Here is an 18588-nt window from a genome sequence, read left to right as displayed (position 1 = left end):
GGCAGTTGAAAAGACCAAGGGCTTCTGCAAATGATAATGCCCTGAAAAAGAGCGTTACCGTTATCATAGCTAAAATGGATGGAATTTGTTATCAAATAAAAAGGAACAACAACATCGGTTTTGAAACATTTACTGCAATCGACACGAATGACACTGACCACATTTTACAAATATATGGAAACGTCATAGAACAAACTATAATATTTGACGTCATTTTCTCTACCCTATGACGTCACCTAACAACGGGCTTGATAATGGCCCGTCGTCAAGCAATATGAGGGCATTATCAAGTTACAGTGGCCCACTTATTTCTGATAACGTGCGGGCGTTTTTATGATAATTCTATCCATTTTAGCTATAAGTCATTATAACATGGATCATTAGGTCATTATAACATGATCATTATGCTATGACATGGATCATTAGGTCATTATAACATGGATAATTATGCTGTTATAACATGGATCATTAGGTCATTATAACATGGATCATAGTGTTGTTATAACATGGATAATTAGGTCATTATAACATGGATAATTATGCTGTTATAACATGGATCATTAGGTCATTATAACATGGATCATAAGGTCATTATAACATGGATCGTAAGGTCATTTGTGATATGACTGAAAACATAATTTGGCATTTGGTAGTAAGTACCAAGTGAATTGTGTCTCAGAACACTCCAATAAATGTCCTCATCCTGGTGTATCCCAATATCTGAACCCTTTAGCCTCTTGCTTGGTCAAACCCCTAGGGCTTGCATTACAACAATTAGGGTAAGCTATTTGTGTGGAAGTGTGTTCCCTATATAGAGAGTCCCAGGGCTGTGTACCTGGAGTATGGTACCAGGAGTGGCGGGGGACTCGCTGCCTGGGTGTTGTCGGGATCATGTGTTAAGTGGTCTGTAGCTTCCTGAAGATGTGAACAGGATCATGGGGAGGCCTCTAGCACTTACGAATTGACTTCAATACTTTTCAATACTAACTGCAAAACATATTGTAATCAATTATTATAAATAAATGTATTTACAATAACTTGCTAGACTGTTTGTTTAATTACTGACACACAAAACACTAGACAACAATGTCAGGGTTTACCTTGACTTACACGAGTGGGGTTCCAGGGGACCCCCAACAATAATAAGGGTCCTGAAAATTAATGAAATGGTGTAGTGTACCGTATTGTTTGATAATTACTATAGAGCCTGGACTGAATCAATGATCCTATGGACAGTGGTCCTGATTGATGGATGAAATGACAGATGTCCATGAGGTGAGGTGAGGTGAAATTGGGTTTAACGTCACGTCCAAGATTATTGCACTTATATAGCGACGTGCATGTACGTGTATGTGTTTGTGTGGCTGCTTGTACTAGTCCAGACTATGCCGATTGATAGTGCTAGCTCACTGAGATACCATGCCGCAGTTTAACATGAATACCCCACTCAGACACAGTATACTGACTCCGAGCCGACCAGTCCTTGTTTTAGCCCCTTAATACCGAACGCCAGACAGGGTAACAACAAGTACCATCTTTTAACGTCTTTTGGTATGACGCGGCCGGGGATCGAACCCCAGACCTTCCGCTATCCGAACGCTCTACCACTAGACTACGGAGGCGGTCTAGATGTCCATGAACTGCTGTTGATGCACTGTAAGTAACATGAATATTATTGTCCGTCCTTTTGGGATGCAGTTTATTCTTTTTCTGCATCTATTATCAACATCTGTCCATCGCATACAACCCTGATGCAAAGTCAGTGGCATTGTTCAGCACAATAATGCAACACTCGCCTGCCCATTCTATTATCAGCCAATCAGGAAACAGAAGTCTGTTAGCTGGCGTGGCCTAATTATATTTCAGTTCATGGAAACGTGAACAAGAAAAAATTTGCTTGATTAGCCAATCAGATGCCAAAGAATCACTTCCAATTTTTATACTGTGGTGAATTTGGGTCCTTTATCTGAAGGTCGTGTTTGCATCTTCTGTTGGGAGATCATGATGGAGAGTTGAACCCTGATGCCTTGATCTCCTTGGGACTAAAGGAATAGTTCGACCTTCTCGGGGATTTGACACATCCATCTCAATGTGACTACCATATTGACAGTCGCATATGTTTACTAAAGTCATCACTGCTGCCTGATTGAAGGTGTTGCTATTAATTAGTTACAGACTTGTTAATTGTGTTTATGTCAAGTGAATCAATCGTTGCAGCATTTACTGAGGTTAATCAATAGTTTCCTTTGATGTTTCACAGCGTTTTGTGTTTAAGCCAAAATATGTGATATAAATTGTAACTTGTAGCATCAAAGTTTTGTTTTTTCACAAGTTTTGAGGTTGACTTAACAGGGTAAGTTTTAACTTATTTTTAACTCTTGGAACTATATATTGACATATATTGACATCTGGGACTTTGATAGATAAAGTGATGGATATAGTGAGAGTTTGCCAGACCTGACTGTTAGTTTGAGACAAACAGGGATTTGTAATGTCTGAGGTGAATATAAATTTAGGTTAAATTAACCAGTTTGATGTCATAGTCTCATGTTACAGTTGTTTACAGTTGTCAGCATGGTGACAAGCACATGACAGTGGCTGGTTACATGCTGAAGGTGTTGTACACTCAGGCAGAAGGTTGTACAGCGATGTTCCCCTTGTAGAACCTGCAACAAAGGTTGTACAGCGATGTCCCCCTTGTAGAACCTGCAACAAAGGTTGTACAGCGATGTTCCCCTTGTAGAACCTGCAACAAAGGTTTTACAGCGATGTTCCCCTAGTAGAACATGCAACAAAGCTTATACAGTGATGTTCCCCTTGTAGAACCTGCAACAAAGGTTGTACAGCGATGTTCCCCTTATAGAACCTGCAACAAAGGTTGTACAGTGATGTTCCCCTTGTAGAACATGCAACAAAGGTTGTACAGTGATGTTCCCCTAGTAGAACATGCAACAAAGGTTGTACAGCAATGTTCCCCTTGTAGAACCTGCAACAAAGCTTATACAGTGATGTTCCCCTTGTAGAACATGCAACAAAGGTTGTACAGTGATGTTCCCCTTATAGAACCTGCAACAAAGGTTGTACAGCGATGTTCCCCTTATAGAACCTGCAACAAAGGTTGTACAGTGATGTTCCCCTTATAGAACCTGCAACAATGCTTATACAGCGATGTCCCCCTTGTAGAACCTGCAACAAAGGTTGTACAGTGATGTCCCCCTTGTAGAACATGCAACAAAGGTTGTACAGCGATGTTCCCCTTGTAGAAACCTGCAACAAAGGTTGTACAGCGATGTTCCCCTTGTAGAACCTGCAACAAAGGTTGTACAGCGATGTTCCCCTTATAGAACCTGCAACAAAGCTTATACAGTGATGTTCCCCTTGTAGAACATGCAACAAAGGTTGTACAGTGATGTTCCCCTAGTAGAACATGCAACAAAGGTTGTACAGCGATGTTCCCCTTGTAGAACCTGCAACAAAGGTTGTACAGCGATGTTCCCCTTATAGAACCTGCAACAAAGCTTATACAGTGATGTTCCCCTTGTAGAACATGCAACAAAGGTTGTACAGTGATGTTCCCCTTATAGAACCTGCAACAAAGGTTGTACAGCGATGTTCCCCTTGTAGAACCTGCAACAAAGGTTGTACAGCGATGTTCCCCTTGTAGAACATGCAACAAAGGTTGTACAGCGATGTTCCCCTTGTAGAACCTGCAACAAAGGTTGTACAGCGATGTTCCCCTTGTAGAACATGCAACAAAGGTTGTACAGCAATGTTCCCCTTGTAGAACATGCAACAAAGGTTGTACAGTGATGTTCCCCTAGTAAAACATGCAACAAAGGTTGTACAGCGATGTTCCCCTTGTAGAACCTGCAACAAAGGTTGTACAGTGATGTTCCCCTTGTAGAACCTGCAACAAAGGTTGTACAGCGATGTTCCCCTAGTAAAACATGCAACAAAGGTTGTACAGCGATGTTCCCCTTATAGAATCTGCAACAAAGGTTGTACAGCGATGTTCCCTTTGTAGAACCTGCAACACCCTGCTGATGATCCATGTGCCAAGTCTACTGTTGCAGGCTGAAAACATTCAAGACCAGTCTTGTGTAAGATTGCTCTTCTGGGCCTTTGGCAGACTGTCAGAGTTATGGTGATGAGAACAGATTGTGACCACACGCCGTCACATCAATCAGTTTGATGTCATAATCACTGTACAGTCAACCTGTATTGGTTTTAACAGATGGAGACTGGCCAATCACATGGCAAGGTTCCGTACCAAGTAATGATGATCGGTTAAACAGTGCTTCTGTGATTCACCTACAGTCGGCAGCCCAAGAACAGACTCTCTCTCATCAGTTCCACTAACAACCCTTGTTCAGTCTATGTTAATGCCACACATGTTGGAGTTTATTGTTTACTGATTTCTAAGAATCGATTTGCTTGGGTTGATCGAAATAAAATTTTGAAGACATTAATTTTTTGCATGAAGTTATATAAGTCGGTCTGAAGTGCAGAATACTACTAAATGCTAATACCTTTCTGCTGTATATGCATCGGCTTTTTTAACCCATGAGCCCAACTCATTGTCAATATCAAGTATGATAGTCCATGTGTAAAAGTTAATAGTTGCTATTCTAGGATTAATCTTGTCGAAGATTATTATTTCTCTAGTCCATCAAAACTTGAGCAGTAAATATAAACAGATTGAAACTAGATAGACACAATTTTTAGGGATAACAACTTCTTTAATTCTGTAAAAAGCGACGTTTCGGTATAGATCCTTATACCGTTGTCAAGCAAGACTGAATGAGGGACATAGTGCAGAATATATATAGCAAATGGAAGATTAACAGTAAAGGATTAACAGTAACAACACATGAGTGTTGATAACATAGGTAGGTGTGACAACAAAGGGATGATGCTATCACAACACGATGAACAGAATTGAAACTGTCGTACATTTGTCCATAGTGAACTCCTGGCTTCCATTTGTCTGATGCTTTTACTAATCAGCGCTAATCAACCCATAGTAACTGTTGGCCTCCCTTGTTTCCACCTTCGTTATCTCATTACTTATGTTGTTCTTACATGCACATATATATGCTCTCTGCATCCTAGCTGTGATTGTAGGTTCGAATCCCAGTTCACCCTGATCTAGGTTTGTCAGCACCATACGGTGCTCGTGGGTTTCACCGAAGTGGTAAACGTCTGAGACCTGCATCACTTCGGGCTTTCCTCCCACATTAAGCTGACACGCCGTGATATAGCTGGAATACTGTTAAAGTGCCGTTAAACCCAACTCACTCACACTGCATCCTAGCATTTATTCACCTGATGAAGAAGTAAGCATGTACTCTGAACCAGTGTGTTCCTCACAATTAAGAAGTCGACATTTAAACATTCTCTGTCTTCGTACCACTTCTAAATGCCATTCAAAGACATGGAATTGAAACTATAAATATTTTATTCACTTTTGCCTGCATTCCGTCAAATCTGTGAACAATAACACTGAAAAAGTGTCTGATAGGTCTTAAATATTGATAACAGCTTTTACACCCTTCTCTCCTTGCTCTTGTGACAACTCTGATCTTGAGGACAATAGCATCTTAAGATATCCGTGTGTTTGCCAGGAGTGAAGACAGTACGCATGCTGCAGGAAGTGAGTTGTCGTGGGCCAAGGTGCTGCTGACAAACTCAACACTTTAGGCTTATTCTGAAGAGCCAAGTCCTCATGAAACAATTATAAAAATCACCATCCAACATCACTCAGCCTTTTCAGTATGACAACATGGAGCTTATTTTCTTGTCCATCATCTGATTATTTCCACCATCAGAATATATGATCACGTTCTTGATATGAATAATGTATACCAACTGTTTATAAAACATGGAATTGTTATTAGTTTAACAGATAATATTTCTTTGAAGTGATGATGTTATGATCTGAATTTGAATATTTGTTGGTCTCTCCAAAGCTTCATTTGAAAACAAGCACCTTCTGTTGTGTAAAAACACCTTTGAGACAAGCCAAATAATAAATAATCTTCCATCTTCATTATTATTGATTCCTAAAGTATGGTACTGCATTTCAAATCCATACATGGAAATAGTTCTAAGGACAAACATGACAAGAGGAAAGGCAATGTACATTTAATGTACTCATGTTTCTAAAAATGCTGTTTATGTACTGTATGTTTGAAGCTATTAGAGACCATGGGCCCATTGACATAAGCCCACTTCTGGTGTCCCCTGCTGTGATATTGCTGGAATATTGCTAAAAGCGGCGAAAAACCATACTCACTCACATATTGGAGATTTCTCGGCCAACCCTGCAAGGATCTAAATCCATAACTGTGTGCTTGTGTTAAGAGAGTAGATCATTGGATGAAATGTGACCACCATTGATTCAGACTTATTTGCATTGTGTTCACACATCCATTAAACTGTATGATAACAACAAACAATATGTGTCTTGTAACTACAATGTTTATGATTTCAAAATGGCTGCAGATGCCGTCTGCTCGATGGTTTCCACGAGGATATCAGTGGGGAAACCATGCAGGACTTTTAATGTAGTACATTTCCATTTAGCTGTTTACACCAAGTACTTGGAAAGGGATATTCATTGATCAATAATGACAAGTATTGTTGGATAAATATGATCAGTGGTTTGGAAATCTTTATGAGTCTGAGCTTGAATATGACAGGTAAAAGAATGTTCATTATATCATCGGAGTAGTAAATGATGAGGATGATGATGAGGATGAGGATGAGGATTTGGTAATGACGACTATGATGATGATGATGATATTGATGATCTTCCTTATTCTATTCATAATGTTATAGGATGGTAAAAGAATAAATATCATCTTCAAAACAAATTAGTAATATTATTAAATAATGATTTAAAACCATTTTTGCAAACCCATACCATTCACCCTAATGCAAGAATAATAAGGTGTTTATTTTCATTTTTCCTGAAGATTCAACCATACGTCACATGCATTTGCATATCCAAATGTAGCCTACCTCACAAAGTAACCGAAACAGTGCTATTTCCAACACAACAATTGCAATGCTGGAGTATCCCATTACATAACACAAAGTAATTATGAATGATATACCTTGAGGCACCTGCTGACATTATCGATTTCTAATTTTTCACTGTCAATTATTGTTTGAGGCTGCTGCTATTATAGGTGGCAGTGTCAGTGTCGCTAATTGGGGCCCTGCATCCCCTCTGATGCTCATAATGCAAGCTGTCCGTTACAGACAGGTAATGCCTTATGCTGTGTATATCACAAGCTGTGCGTCATACTTCACCGGCCATAGTGATGTCAGTCAGGCACATTTAGGATTGGTTTTGTTTCTGGTTATGCTACATGCATAGTTGGATGAAGTTTCTTTCCCTGAACAGCCCTTCGTGTTGGTCAAATCCACAAGATTCTCTAGTTTAATCTGATACTTGGAGCTCATTAGAACAGCCGATGTGTGGGGGGTGGGGGTGGGGTGGGGGATGGGGTGGAGAGGTTACAACAAATATTTTTGGAATAAGGGTCGGATTGGAAATACCAAGATGAATCCCTAGAAATAGGTCAAATTATTAGTTTCTGGAATGCAGTCTCAGAGGTACTATCCTAAGGATCTCAAAAATGTATTTGGAACTTGGGGAAATGTTCCGTGCACACTTCGACCAGCTTAATTGTATACCCACTATTTCCTTTTTCTTTTTCTTTTTTACTCTTTGTCCCATATACCCCCCTGGCCTTTCTTTGTCTGTACTGAGATTCCTGTCCAGGGTCTGCTCTTACCTAAGATACCATGCTGTTGGGGTTTTCCACATTGGTCTTGAAGTATAAGAGGCTACTGATAGACAGTTCAAGTTGATTTATTTCATTAGTTTTGGTGGTTGTGATTTATTTCATTGCTGCTGTCCAATGCACATTCCCAGAGCTTTCCATATGTCTATAGCACATGGTATGTTCCATATGTCCATAACACATGGTATGTTCCATATGTCTACAACACATGGTATGTTCCATATGTCTATAACACATGGTATGTTCTATATGTCTTTTAACACATGGCAAGTTCCATATGTCCATAACACATGGTATGTTCCATATATCTATAACACATATTATGTTCCATATGTCTATAACACATGGTATGTTCTATAGGTCCATAACACATGGTATGTTCCATATGTCCATAACACATGGTATGTTCCATATGTCCATAACACATGGTATGTTCTATATGTCCATAACACATGGTGTGTTCCATATGTCTATAACACATGGTATGTTCCATATGTCTATAACACATGGTATGTTCCATATGTCTATAACACATGGTATGCTCCATATGTCTATAACACATGGTATGCTCCATATGTCTATAACACATGGTATGTTCTATATGTCTATAACCCATGGCATGCTCCATATGTCCATAACACATGGTATGTTCTATGTGTATGTAGGGGGCGGTCGGGTAGCCTAGTGGTTAAAGTGTTCGCTCGTCACACCGAAGACCCGGGTTCGATTCCTGACATGGGTACAATGTGTGAAGCCCATTTCTGGTGTCCCCCGCCATGATATTGCTGTAATATTGCTAAATGCGGGGTAAAACCAAAACTCACTCACTCATATATGTCTATAACACATGGTATGTTCCATATGTCTATATCACATGGTATGGTTTGCAAAAGGGTCACATGACCAGCCCCTATTGCATTAAGATCAGACATTACGTTTGAACTCAGTCTGGACATGCAGAGGATATACTAGGTTAATGATGCCAGTGTAAAGAAATGAAAGAGGATCTTATGATCATATAAATTCAGTAGGAAAATGTTCAGGTCTCGTTAACAAGAATGCAGAACAAACACTGCAATGTCCTGATGAACAGTGTGCTGATGGATGGACAAAAGTAGGTGAGTGAGTATGGTTTTACATCGCTTTTAGCAATCTTCCAGCAATATCACGACGGGGGACACTGGAAAATGGGCTTCACACATTGTACCCTTGTGGGGCATTGAATCGGGGCCTTGGGCGTGACGAGCCAACACTTTAAGCACTAGGCTACCCCACCAGCCATGATGATGATGATGATGATAATAATAACAAGATAAATGTGATCTTCTTAGTCGCTAAGGGGCGGTCGAGTAGCCTGGTGGTTAAAGCGTTCGCTCGTCACGCCGAAGACCCGGGTTCGAATCCCGACATGGGTACAATGTGTGAAGCCCATTTCTGGTGTCGCCCGCCGTGATATTGCTGTAATATTGCTAAAAGCGGCGTAAAACCATACTCACTCACTCACTTAGTCGCTAAATGTATTTGTAATAACTCAAAATAACAAGTCAAGCCCGCTTTCGTACCCACAACATCGGCCCTACTTCTGAAATAACCATGTTGAAACATGGCAGCAGCAGGGCACTGGTGAGATTCCCCCAATTTGCTCTGTTTAATTACATGCTGTATCTATTTCCCAGCAACAAGCTGGAGCTCCTGACTGTGGACTGAAGCTGATATCTACATGAGCTCTTCACCGAGCACACACTACATGATTATCAGGCACAGCATCCAATTATTACCTCTTTAAACTTAACCTGTTAGTAATTATCGGCAGCCTCGTCTCCACTACACAAGACAAGTGCCAAGCTTGGCTCGGTAGGACGTTGCCTGCTCACTGGTCACCTATATGAAGATTTTAAGGCTCTTCACACAACGGCACACATGTTGAGATGGGAACTGACTGAACGCTCATTGTCTATAAAATGTATTATTCTGCAGTCAATTATGATTACACTTTTTAATACTGATTCTATGTTAGTGGAATATAAGCTAGACATATATATTATTCTATTTGGTTTTGATTAAATTATATGCACACATTCCACAGTCAATGTACAGGCTGTGAAGACAATGCTAAGCTGTTGCAGGCTCTGCATTTAAAGCTGTTGTTATATAATGATGATATATACCCATGGTTTTATGACAATGCAAGATGGCTGTAACAGCATTTCACATGAGATGACTGTAATGAATGGCCAAAATGATCTTAAAGGTTCATCCATTGAATTGAAAATCAAACTTGAAGCATGGTTGAATAGGATTGTTTTGAACAGCCATAAAATATACTATTAATGATGAAATTGGGCTTTCTTCCTGCCAGAATTGCGAGATGTTGGTGGAATGGGCTTTTTAGAAAATTATTTTTGAAAATTAACTGCAATGTTGATAGGACTGATATCAAGACACATTTTTTTGTTTCATCTCTTGGAATTTGTGTATCATGGTTTAAAAATATGTAAAAAATTATGGGTTTTGCACTCAGAAAACAAAAATTCTGTTTGTTACCCTTCATTTCAGGCACTTCTCTATAGGGGTGGTGGGGTAGCCTAGTGGTTGAAGTTGTCGCTCTTTACACCGAAGATCCTTGATTGATTCCTACATGGGTACAATGTGTGAAGCCCATTCCTGGTGTTACCCGCCTTGATATTGCTGGAATATTGCTAAAAGCAATGTAAAATCATACTCACTCACTCTCTCACTTGTCTGTACTTGATGATACGAGCATTTATTGAAAATATAAATGCAATTAGCTGTCAATTATGCATATATTTCTGATAGTTCTCCCCACCTTTTTGAAGTTTTTCTCATTTGCAGTTTTTGCAGTTTGAGTAGCAAGAAAATCTATCCCATAATTTACACCCACTCAAGAAATAGGTAATATATTACATTATATCAATAGAACATAATGCTAAGGGATTTAAGGTTGATAATATTCTAAATGGTCCAGCGAACTAAAAAGCGTCTGAAAATGTTTTTAAAATTTCATTTCTCAAGAGACAGGTAAACTATTCTATAGATTACAGTAAAAAGGTGGTGTGGGGCTGGTCCAGTAAATCAATAGATGATAATAGCAAAAACCTTCAAGGCTGCAACCTGAATGTTCCGTCAATCTATTGGTACATACTGAGTGGTCATTACTGTCCTCAAGGTCACTGAGTCCGGAGTGTGGGAGGATCTGTGTGACCTGCAACATGACTGTCCTCAAGGTCACTGAGTCCAGAGTAGACTAACATCTAGTCTCTGAAATGAACATATCGTATCAGGGTCTGTAAGACTGACTAAGTCCAGAGTGTTGAAAGATTTGTGTTAGAAAGGCATGACTGTGGAATTTATATTTTTACTTTTTTTTTTATCTAAGTCTAGATCAAACTTACCAAGTCTAGTTTGCTTGAAAACAGCAGAATAGGATCAGCAGAAACCCATGGTTGCTTGAATGTCTGTATATGTTTCATCACAAGCACAATCCTTCAGATGCTTGACTATGTAAACAGGATAGGTCAACGCCAGACAATAATTAGCTGTGATGATCCAAGGAGTCAGATTCCATTTGGCATAAAAGGCAAAAGAGCAGTGAAGATTCTCTTCATCGACCACTGAAAATCAGGGATGACAGCAGGTGTTTTCGCGAGTCAGGAAATAAAGATCTTCTAATTCTCCATTTGGGATAAAACTATCCCTTTCTTTCCCCAGTTTATTTTCCATGGACACTTGGTTGTAAACCTGACACGAAGTCCAAGCCGTCATTTAGGATTGTGTGAAGTTCTTGTTAGTCTTGCTGTCCCTGTCATGTGATCACGTCACTGCTGGGAGTGTGAGAGGCAAAGCACAGGAGGAAATGTCAGATGTACTTACGATACCTGAATAACAGTGAAATATCATGTAGATTAATAAGTTTCTTGTCAATAGCAAAGACATGGTGACAGTTGTTTAACATAGTGAGCGTGTATGTGTCCCCGAGAGAAGGGATGCCAGGTGATGGTGACTTGCACACTTGGTTGTTCATCTTCTATTTTGACAGGCTTGGTTAAGAAAGTTTTAGTTTTAACGAAAGTGTCACACATACAGGTGTCTTGTAGAAGGTACACACAGGTGTAGAAGGTACACACAGGCGTAGAAGGTACACACAGGTGTAGAAGGTACATACAGGTGTAGAAGGTACACACAGGCATAGAAGGTACACACAGGTGTAGAAGGTACACACAGGTGTAGAAGGTGCACACAGGTGTAGAAGGTACACACAGGTGTAGAAGGTACACACAGGTGTAGAAGGTACACACAGGTGTAGAAGGTGCATACAGCTGTAGAAGGTACACACAGGTGTAGAAGGTACACACTGGTAAAGAATGTGCATACAGGTGTAGAAGGTACACACAGGTGTAGAAGGCACACACAGGTACAGAAGGTACACACAGGTGAAGAAGGTACACACAGGTGTAGAAGGTACATACAGGTGTAGAAGGTACACACAGGCATAGAAGGTACATACAGGTGTAGAAGGTACATACAGGTGTAGAAGGTACACACAGGTGTAGAAGGTACACACAGGTGTAGAAGGTACACGAAGGTACATAAAGGTGTAGAAGGTACACACAGGCATAGAAGGTACATACAGGCGTAGAAGGTACACACAGGCGTAGAAGGTACATACAGGCGTAGAAGGTACACACAGGCGTAGAAGGTACACACAGGCGTAGAAGGTACACACAGGCGTAGAAGGTACATACAGGCGTAGAAGGTACATACAGGTGTAGAAGGTACATACAGGTGTAGAAGGTACATACAGCTGTAGAAGGTACACACAGGCATAGAAGGTACATACAGCTGTAGAAGGTACACACAGGCATAGAAGGTACACACAGGTGTAGAAGGTACACACAGGTGTAGAAGGTACACACAGGCATAGAAGGTACACACAGGTGTAGAAGGTACATACAGGTGTAGAAGGTACATACAGGTGTAGAAGGTACATACAGGTGTAGAAGGTACACACAGGTGTAGAAGGTACATTAAGGTGTAGAAGGTACATACAGGTGTAGAAGGTACACACAGGCGTAGAAGGTACATAAAGGTGTAGAAGGTACATACAGGTGTAGAAGGTACACACAGGTGTAGGAGGTACATACAAGAGAGATTGATCCCATAATTACAATCAATAAAAAACAATAATTATGTGTTTGAGAGACTTCAAGAAAGTCTAGCTGATGTCCTTCCAAGAACATCCCCTACAGGCAAGAGAGAGAGAGGATGTTGGTTTTCCCACTTGCACACTGTTGTTGTGAAGGGCTTGTGTAACAAACAGCAGAAACATCTCCAAATATGTTGTCAATGTAGCTCAATTAAAACCCTGATCAGATTCAGCCAGATGTTTATTTGATGAATAAATTAACTTCACAAAAGTGAACTCAATTGCCTCCAGAAATATTTAGTTGGCCATGTTTTTACCAATATTTTGTATTATCTTTTTACAAAGTTCATGCACTGTAATGATTTGGAATCACAAAACAGCTTCTACCTATATGAGATAGACATGTTATTGATATTTTTCAATAGAAAATGTAGGATATTATAAATATGTGTGTGTTTTTTCTAGCAACGTGAACAGCTGTTGCTGTGAATACACTAGTTTATTGAAAGAGACCTTCACTGGAACAAAATATTGATTTGTGTGTTTGTACCTCTCAGAGTATACATAATATGGCATCCCCTCTTGTTGTGCATGTAATCCTAGCAATCCTGAGCAGAATATTCAAGTATCGGTTTGAGATTATAATACAGTAAACTACTGGTATAACGAACACGTTTATAACGAACTGACTGATATAACGAACTTATTTTTTAGTCTCGGTCATTTGTTGTAATATGCTGTATATATGCTTATATCGAACTACGGTAAAATATAACGAACTAAAATAAGCGGCCCCTTTGAGTTCATTATAACCGTAGTTTACTGTACTGTGGTGTTGAGTTTTGAGTTATTTTTACTAATTTTCCCCTTTTGATATGCTACCTGAGAGAAACATCATGGTAGATTTGTATAGCCACCATTTTGATATATGGATATTATATTTAAAGAAATTATATTCATAATATTGTCTTCTTTAAATGTTCAGATACCCTTCTAATGTTATAAGTTCTAACAGTACATTAAGGAATTTGCAACAAAGGTTAGTCTTTTCATTTGTGTTTACTGTTCATAAGGTGAAAATAATATATAGAATTGATTTTCATTTTAACTTATTGTCGCAGTACAATATTAGATGCACAAATCAAATTCTTCCATTTAGTTGTTGTAAACTTCCTGTGTAGATCAATATGATGTATTGATCAGTGCCACCTATAAGCTGTTTTCAGGCAGCTATGCTACAACATAAACAGACCACTGATACATGGGGAAAAACCACTTACACCAAGGGTTTGTACTGGAAGAGAAACTCCACAGTAAAATACTTGAAAACATTTTTCTTTTGCTTTTTACCAAAGCATTAATATGTATTAATATGGCAGTGGTTGTTCTATTTCAATCAACACTAACATGTGATGTGGTTGACTAAATCAATTTATCATATCCCATGCTGTGGCGTAGAGTGATGAATATTTAACTGTTTCATGAAATAGCATTCTCATATTGTGGTCAGTGTACTCAGTTACACTGAGCGATTATTGATGTGGACACATGCTGGTGTTGTCTTGAGAGTCGACTTGCCGAATTAAGTGTGATATATTTGGATGAATACTAAGATGTTGACCTGCCTGAACAATGTATTGAGCTGACGTGTAATTGGTAGCTTGGCACCCGAGCTTCAACCATCACTTCATTTTGGTATAGATCCACCAATGGGTAATATGATTGTGCTGCAGTTGGTGGACCAGCGACAAAGCCTGTGATCTTGTGTCATGGTTAATTGATTTGCAGTGTGATTAGAACTCTTGATCTAATCACTATTGAACCATGTCACAGCTCGTCCAACTTGGCGGCAGTCGCATCTTCTCTGACAACAATAGCTGTTGTACTTCATGCTATCCTGTGTGGATGTGTGTGACAGCCAATTGAGTGTGTTTGGTGTTCTGGCCTCGGTTCCTCCGGGAAAGGGGCGCTCTTCACGGTACACCTTTTCACAAGTCACCTTTTTTGCCACGTATTTGATTAGGTTGATGGAATTGAATAGCCTGGAGTGAAAGATTTGATCGATTAATGGGACATTTTGTACGTGAGGGAGGAACGAGAGAATAAAAGGAAACGAAACACTGACCAATAGACCAATCAGGAACTCTCGGACACGGGCTGATTATTCGCAGAATACATGGTTACTATGGTGCCCAAATGGATATTCTCGGACAAATCATGAATGGCATTGCTTGTCAGAGTTGTGTAGCTGTGATGAGATTGGATTATCTAATTTGACGTTGTCATTGTTGTGGAACAATTAAATGTGAAAGAGTGTAGTGAACCTATAGTGCTCCCTGTGACGAGATCGCTGCCAATCTGGGCTGTCAGTGGTCGGCAGAGGAACAGGGCAAGCAGGGTACACATTGATTTCTGCCATAGTTAAACAAATCCTGACTGCTGTTCACTTATCTGCCCACGGCACAAGTAGAGTGAAGAAATCAGTTAGTGATGAAATTAGGCTGGTCTTGACTCCCATATGTAATAGGTAGCTTGATGATCCCAGGAGAATCTGTACAAGAGGTAATAATAGCCACAGTGGTGTCAGGTACCAGTCTGCTCAATGCCTGCTCTGCCGCCAAAGGGAGCCGTCTGGTAGTCCGTCAGTCACTTCACTAACTCACCCAGTTGATATAGTAGTCAGAGCTATGGCTCTGGCTTAGTGAATAAGCTTGGAACTGACACCGGGCATGAGGGGAGACTGGCCATTCCTAATGATGTCTATGGGTTGCAGGACTCTAGGGATGTGTCAAGGAAGGGTGCCATTGTATGAAGGCTCCGACCATTGTGAAAATGTGCTCTCTTTCTGAATGCCAGTCAGTCTGGTAGTCAGTGCGAGCACATCTGTGATTAGAGTTTGTGCAAGTTTACACTGCCAGGGTAAGGTATATATCTGTGTCTGCCAGTGTGCAGCCAACAACACGAGAGGAATTCTATCTGAGAGGTGATCATCAGCTTTCTTTCCTCACAGCATTGGTGAGACTGACACCATTCTCACTTAGCCTCAGTTCCTCACACTCTGGATGCTTCAGTTCACAGTCCGTATCACCTGTGTCCACTGATGACCAGTGTCCACTCATGACTGGATTCCAGCGCCACGATGACCAGGTGCAGACAAGCAGCTGACCATCAGATTGTGGAATACTCTGGATATGCTTTCCCAAGCAGGGAAGACAAAATGTGTTTGGATTACATAGAAGGTGTCACCTTGCCATGGAAGCTCTGGGAGAGCTGGATTTAATTAAACTCAAGTCTGAACAAGCCATGGCAGCTATGTACAAAAAATTTAAGAAAATGGTCATTCCAAGACGAAGGAGGAAACATCTTCATGTGTGTCACAGGTGGGTCTGTTTCCTTGTGTTTCCTTATGTTTCCTATGCCATGTTCCTCGGGTACAATGGGTCGTCATAAATGATACATCCATGTTTAATCTGTGACTAAGTTTGGGCTGATCTTTTATATTCTATCAGCTTGACATGTTGAAATTTTATTGTCACTCATTGTAGTGATGTCATTGAACACTATAACCATGCAGTCTTTGGGCTTCCTTGGACGTACTGGTGTGAAAATGTTTTTCTTCTGTTGACAAAATAGAAACTGACAAATATCTCAACATATAGTGTTTAAACCAGTGCATGGTGGATAGAGTTGTGTAAAACACTATGAAATACTACGGAAATATATTAAATGTACATTATGTGTAATTATCAGTATCGTATTATTTATAAGGATAAAGTCAAGGTTTGTCTTCAGAGAATCAGAATAATATTAAGTTTTGTATCATAAGTCCTACATATACTCTTCTGTTCTGGTGCTGGATTTTGGTAACATGTCGCTAATACTTCAAGTTGGTGTGGCATCTTGATAATGAATTTTTAAATATTTTGTAATTTTGTCATTTTGTTTTGTTAATCTATATTTCTTCTCTTATGACTGTGTGTAAATTGGTCATTTTGAGACTATTAAGGTATGTGTAAATTGGTCATTGTGTTGGTAACAAGTAATTAGATGGCCAGTGTAGTCCTGTGATTTGGGCTTACATGTCGCTATATAAATAGTTCCTAATGGAGGCAGGGCACTGCCCACCAGGTAATTACTACCGTATTGGCTGCCCGGTCAGGGAAATAGGGTACGTAGCCAGATTCCAAGCACAATCCATGAGGATGTACCAAATGTGTGTGTGTTTAAATATTGATATCAGTTATATAAACATAGGACTTCAGTTTGGTTCTAAAGAAGAATTTCACTCACAAGTGTTGTTGCTCCTTATATTATGTTCTCCAAGGGATATTTAGATTTTGTATCGATTGCATTTTGCTCAAACCAAAATGTGTCTTGGTGAAGCTTATTTGTGGAATTTGGGGAAGATTATGTAAACATAGGGTCTTTGATTTCATTCAAGTAGGCATATCCTGCCTGATGGGACCATTTCATATGCATGTAAATATGATTAATAAAGAAATACAAATGTACTGCTGAAAAAGAAGGTTTGCTTAGAGCTTGTATAGTGCATGTGTATCTCTGAGCACTGAAGACAAATCATGCACATTTTTGGAAAAATCCATAAGAAAGAATGGCCATGGTATGAATTTAGAAAGGATTTTATATGGAGACGATGAGGTCGTTCTTTGTTCTGCTTTTGAAACTAGTGAAGAATGTGTACGTCTTCAAGTGATTAAGATTTCCCTGTGGAAACTGTTGAGAGTGGTGCTTTTGAGAAATGTCTATGACACTTATTCTAGTTCTCTAAATTCCTAATGTAGCTTGATGTAAATTAGAGTGATAGAAATATTTAAGACATGCTCCCTGCCTGCGATTGGTAGTTGAGGGCAGAACCCGATAGCATACTCCTCCATTTTCAGTGTATTTTGCGAAAATAATTATACATCAATAGTATCTTCCCTTAGAAGCTGTGTAATTGACACGAAGGGCAGACAGGTGTAGCAATGAGCTTATAGTCGCAGCTCACCTACAGGATGGCGGCAGCATGACATGGAGGAAGCTGTGGGTGTTGGCTCTCCGCTGCCATCACCTCCAGACATGGGATCAGATCTCAGCCACAGCGTTCACCTTCACACTCCGGCCTGTCATTCCATCATACACTTGAGTAGGACGGAAATAGGACGTCTCTAATGCCTCTGAAGGAAGGGACATGACCTAAAGTGTCTTAGAATAAAGGTGTTTTCTGTGGTGTGGGGAGGTGAAATTAGGTTTTGCATAGCATTTAAGATTATTGCACTTTTATTGCAACATGTATGTCATTTGGTATGACGAGACTGGGGATTGAACCAATCTCTTTCAACTCTCCAGGGAGACACCCCATCCACTGGACCATGGAGATGGTCGGGTTCTCTGAGACTTTGGTTTTTATGGACTGCATGTTTGAGGTTTAGTCTTATCAGAATCTTGGTTTTAATTGGTTGATATCTATGTCTGAAGTTAGTTACACATAATTAGCATTTTTGTTTGTGTTTCAAATGGTTGGTCAGAGCTTCATCTATGTTTAGAGTAAGTGGCATGGTCTAAATCTGGGTGCAATCTTCAGAGCCGCCATCTCTCTCCTACAGACTA

At 39.9% G+C, this 18588-nt stretch overlaps 1 protein-coding gene across 3 annotated transcripts in view; it reads left to right on the top strand.

Annotated features, from left to right (window-relative positions):
* The window catches only part of LOC139478721 (3',5'-cyclic-AMP phosphodiesterase 4C-like), a 392248-nt gene that overhangs the window by 148575 nt on the left and 225085 nt on the right, over window positions 1-18588 (top strand). The window contains exon 1 of one of the 3 annotated variants that reach the window (XM_071261315.1): window positions 15545-16358. The exons of the other annotated variants lie outside the window; for them this stretch is intronic. Coding sequence (XP_071117416.1) covers window positions 16231-16358 — 128 coding nt within the window. The 5' untranslated portion in view covers window positions 15545-16230. Of the gene's footprint in view, window positions 1-15544; window positions 16359-18588 lie in introns of those variants that run through there. 3 annotated transcript variants of the gene reach the window in all.

The sequence above is a fragment of the Haliotis cracherodii genome, unplaced genomic scaffold, assembly GCF_022045235.1.
Source record: "Haliotis cracherodii isolate W230 unplaced genomic scaffold, xgHalCrac1.p SCAF_4, whole genome shotgun sequence".
Classification (NCBI taxonomy): domain Eukaryota; kingdom Metazoa; phylum Mollusca; class Gastropoda; order Lepetellida; family Haliotidae; genus Haliotis; species Haliotis cracherodii.
The sequence above is the reverse complement of the archived record's forward strand: the minus strand, read 5'-3'. Positions and strand labels throughout refer to the sequence as shown.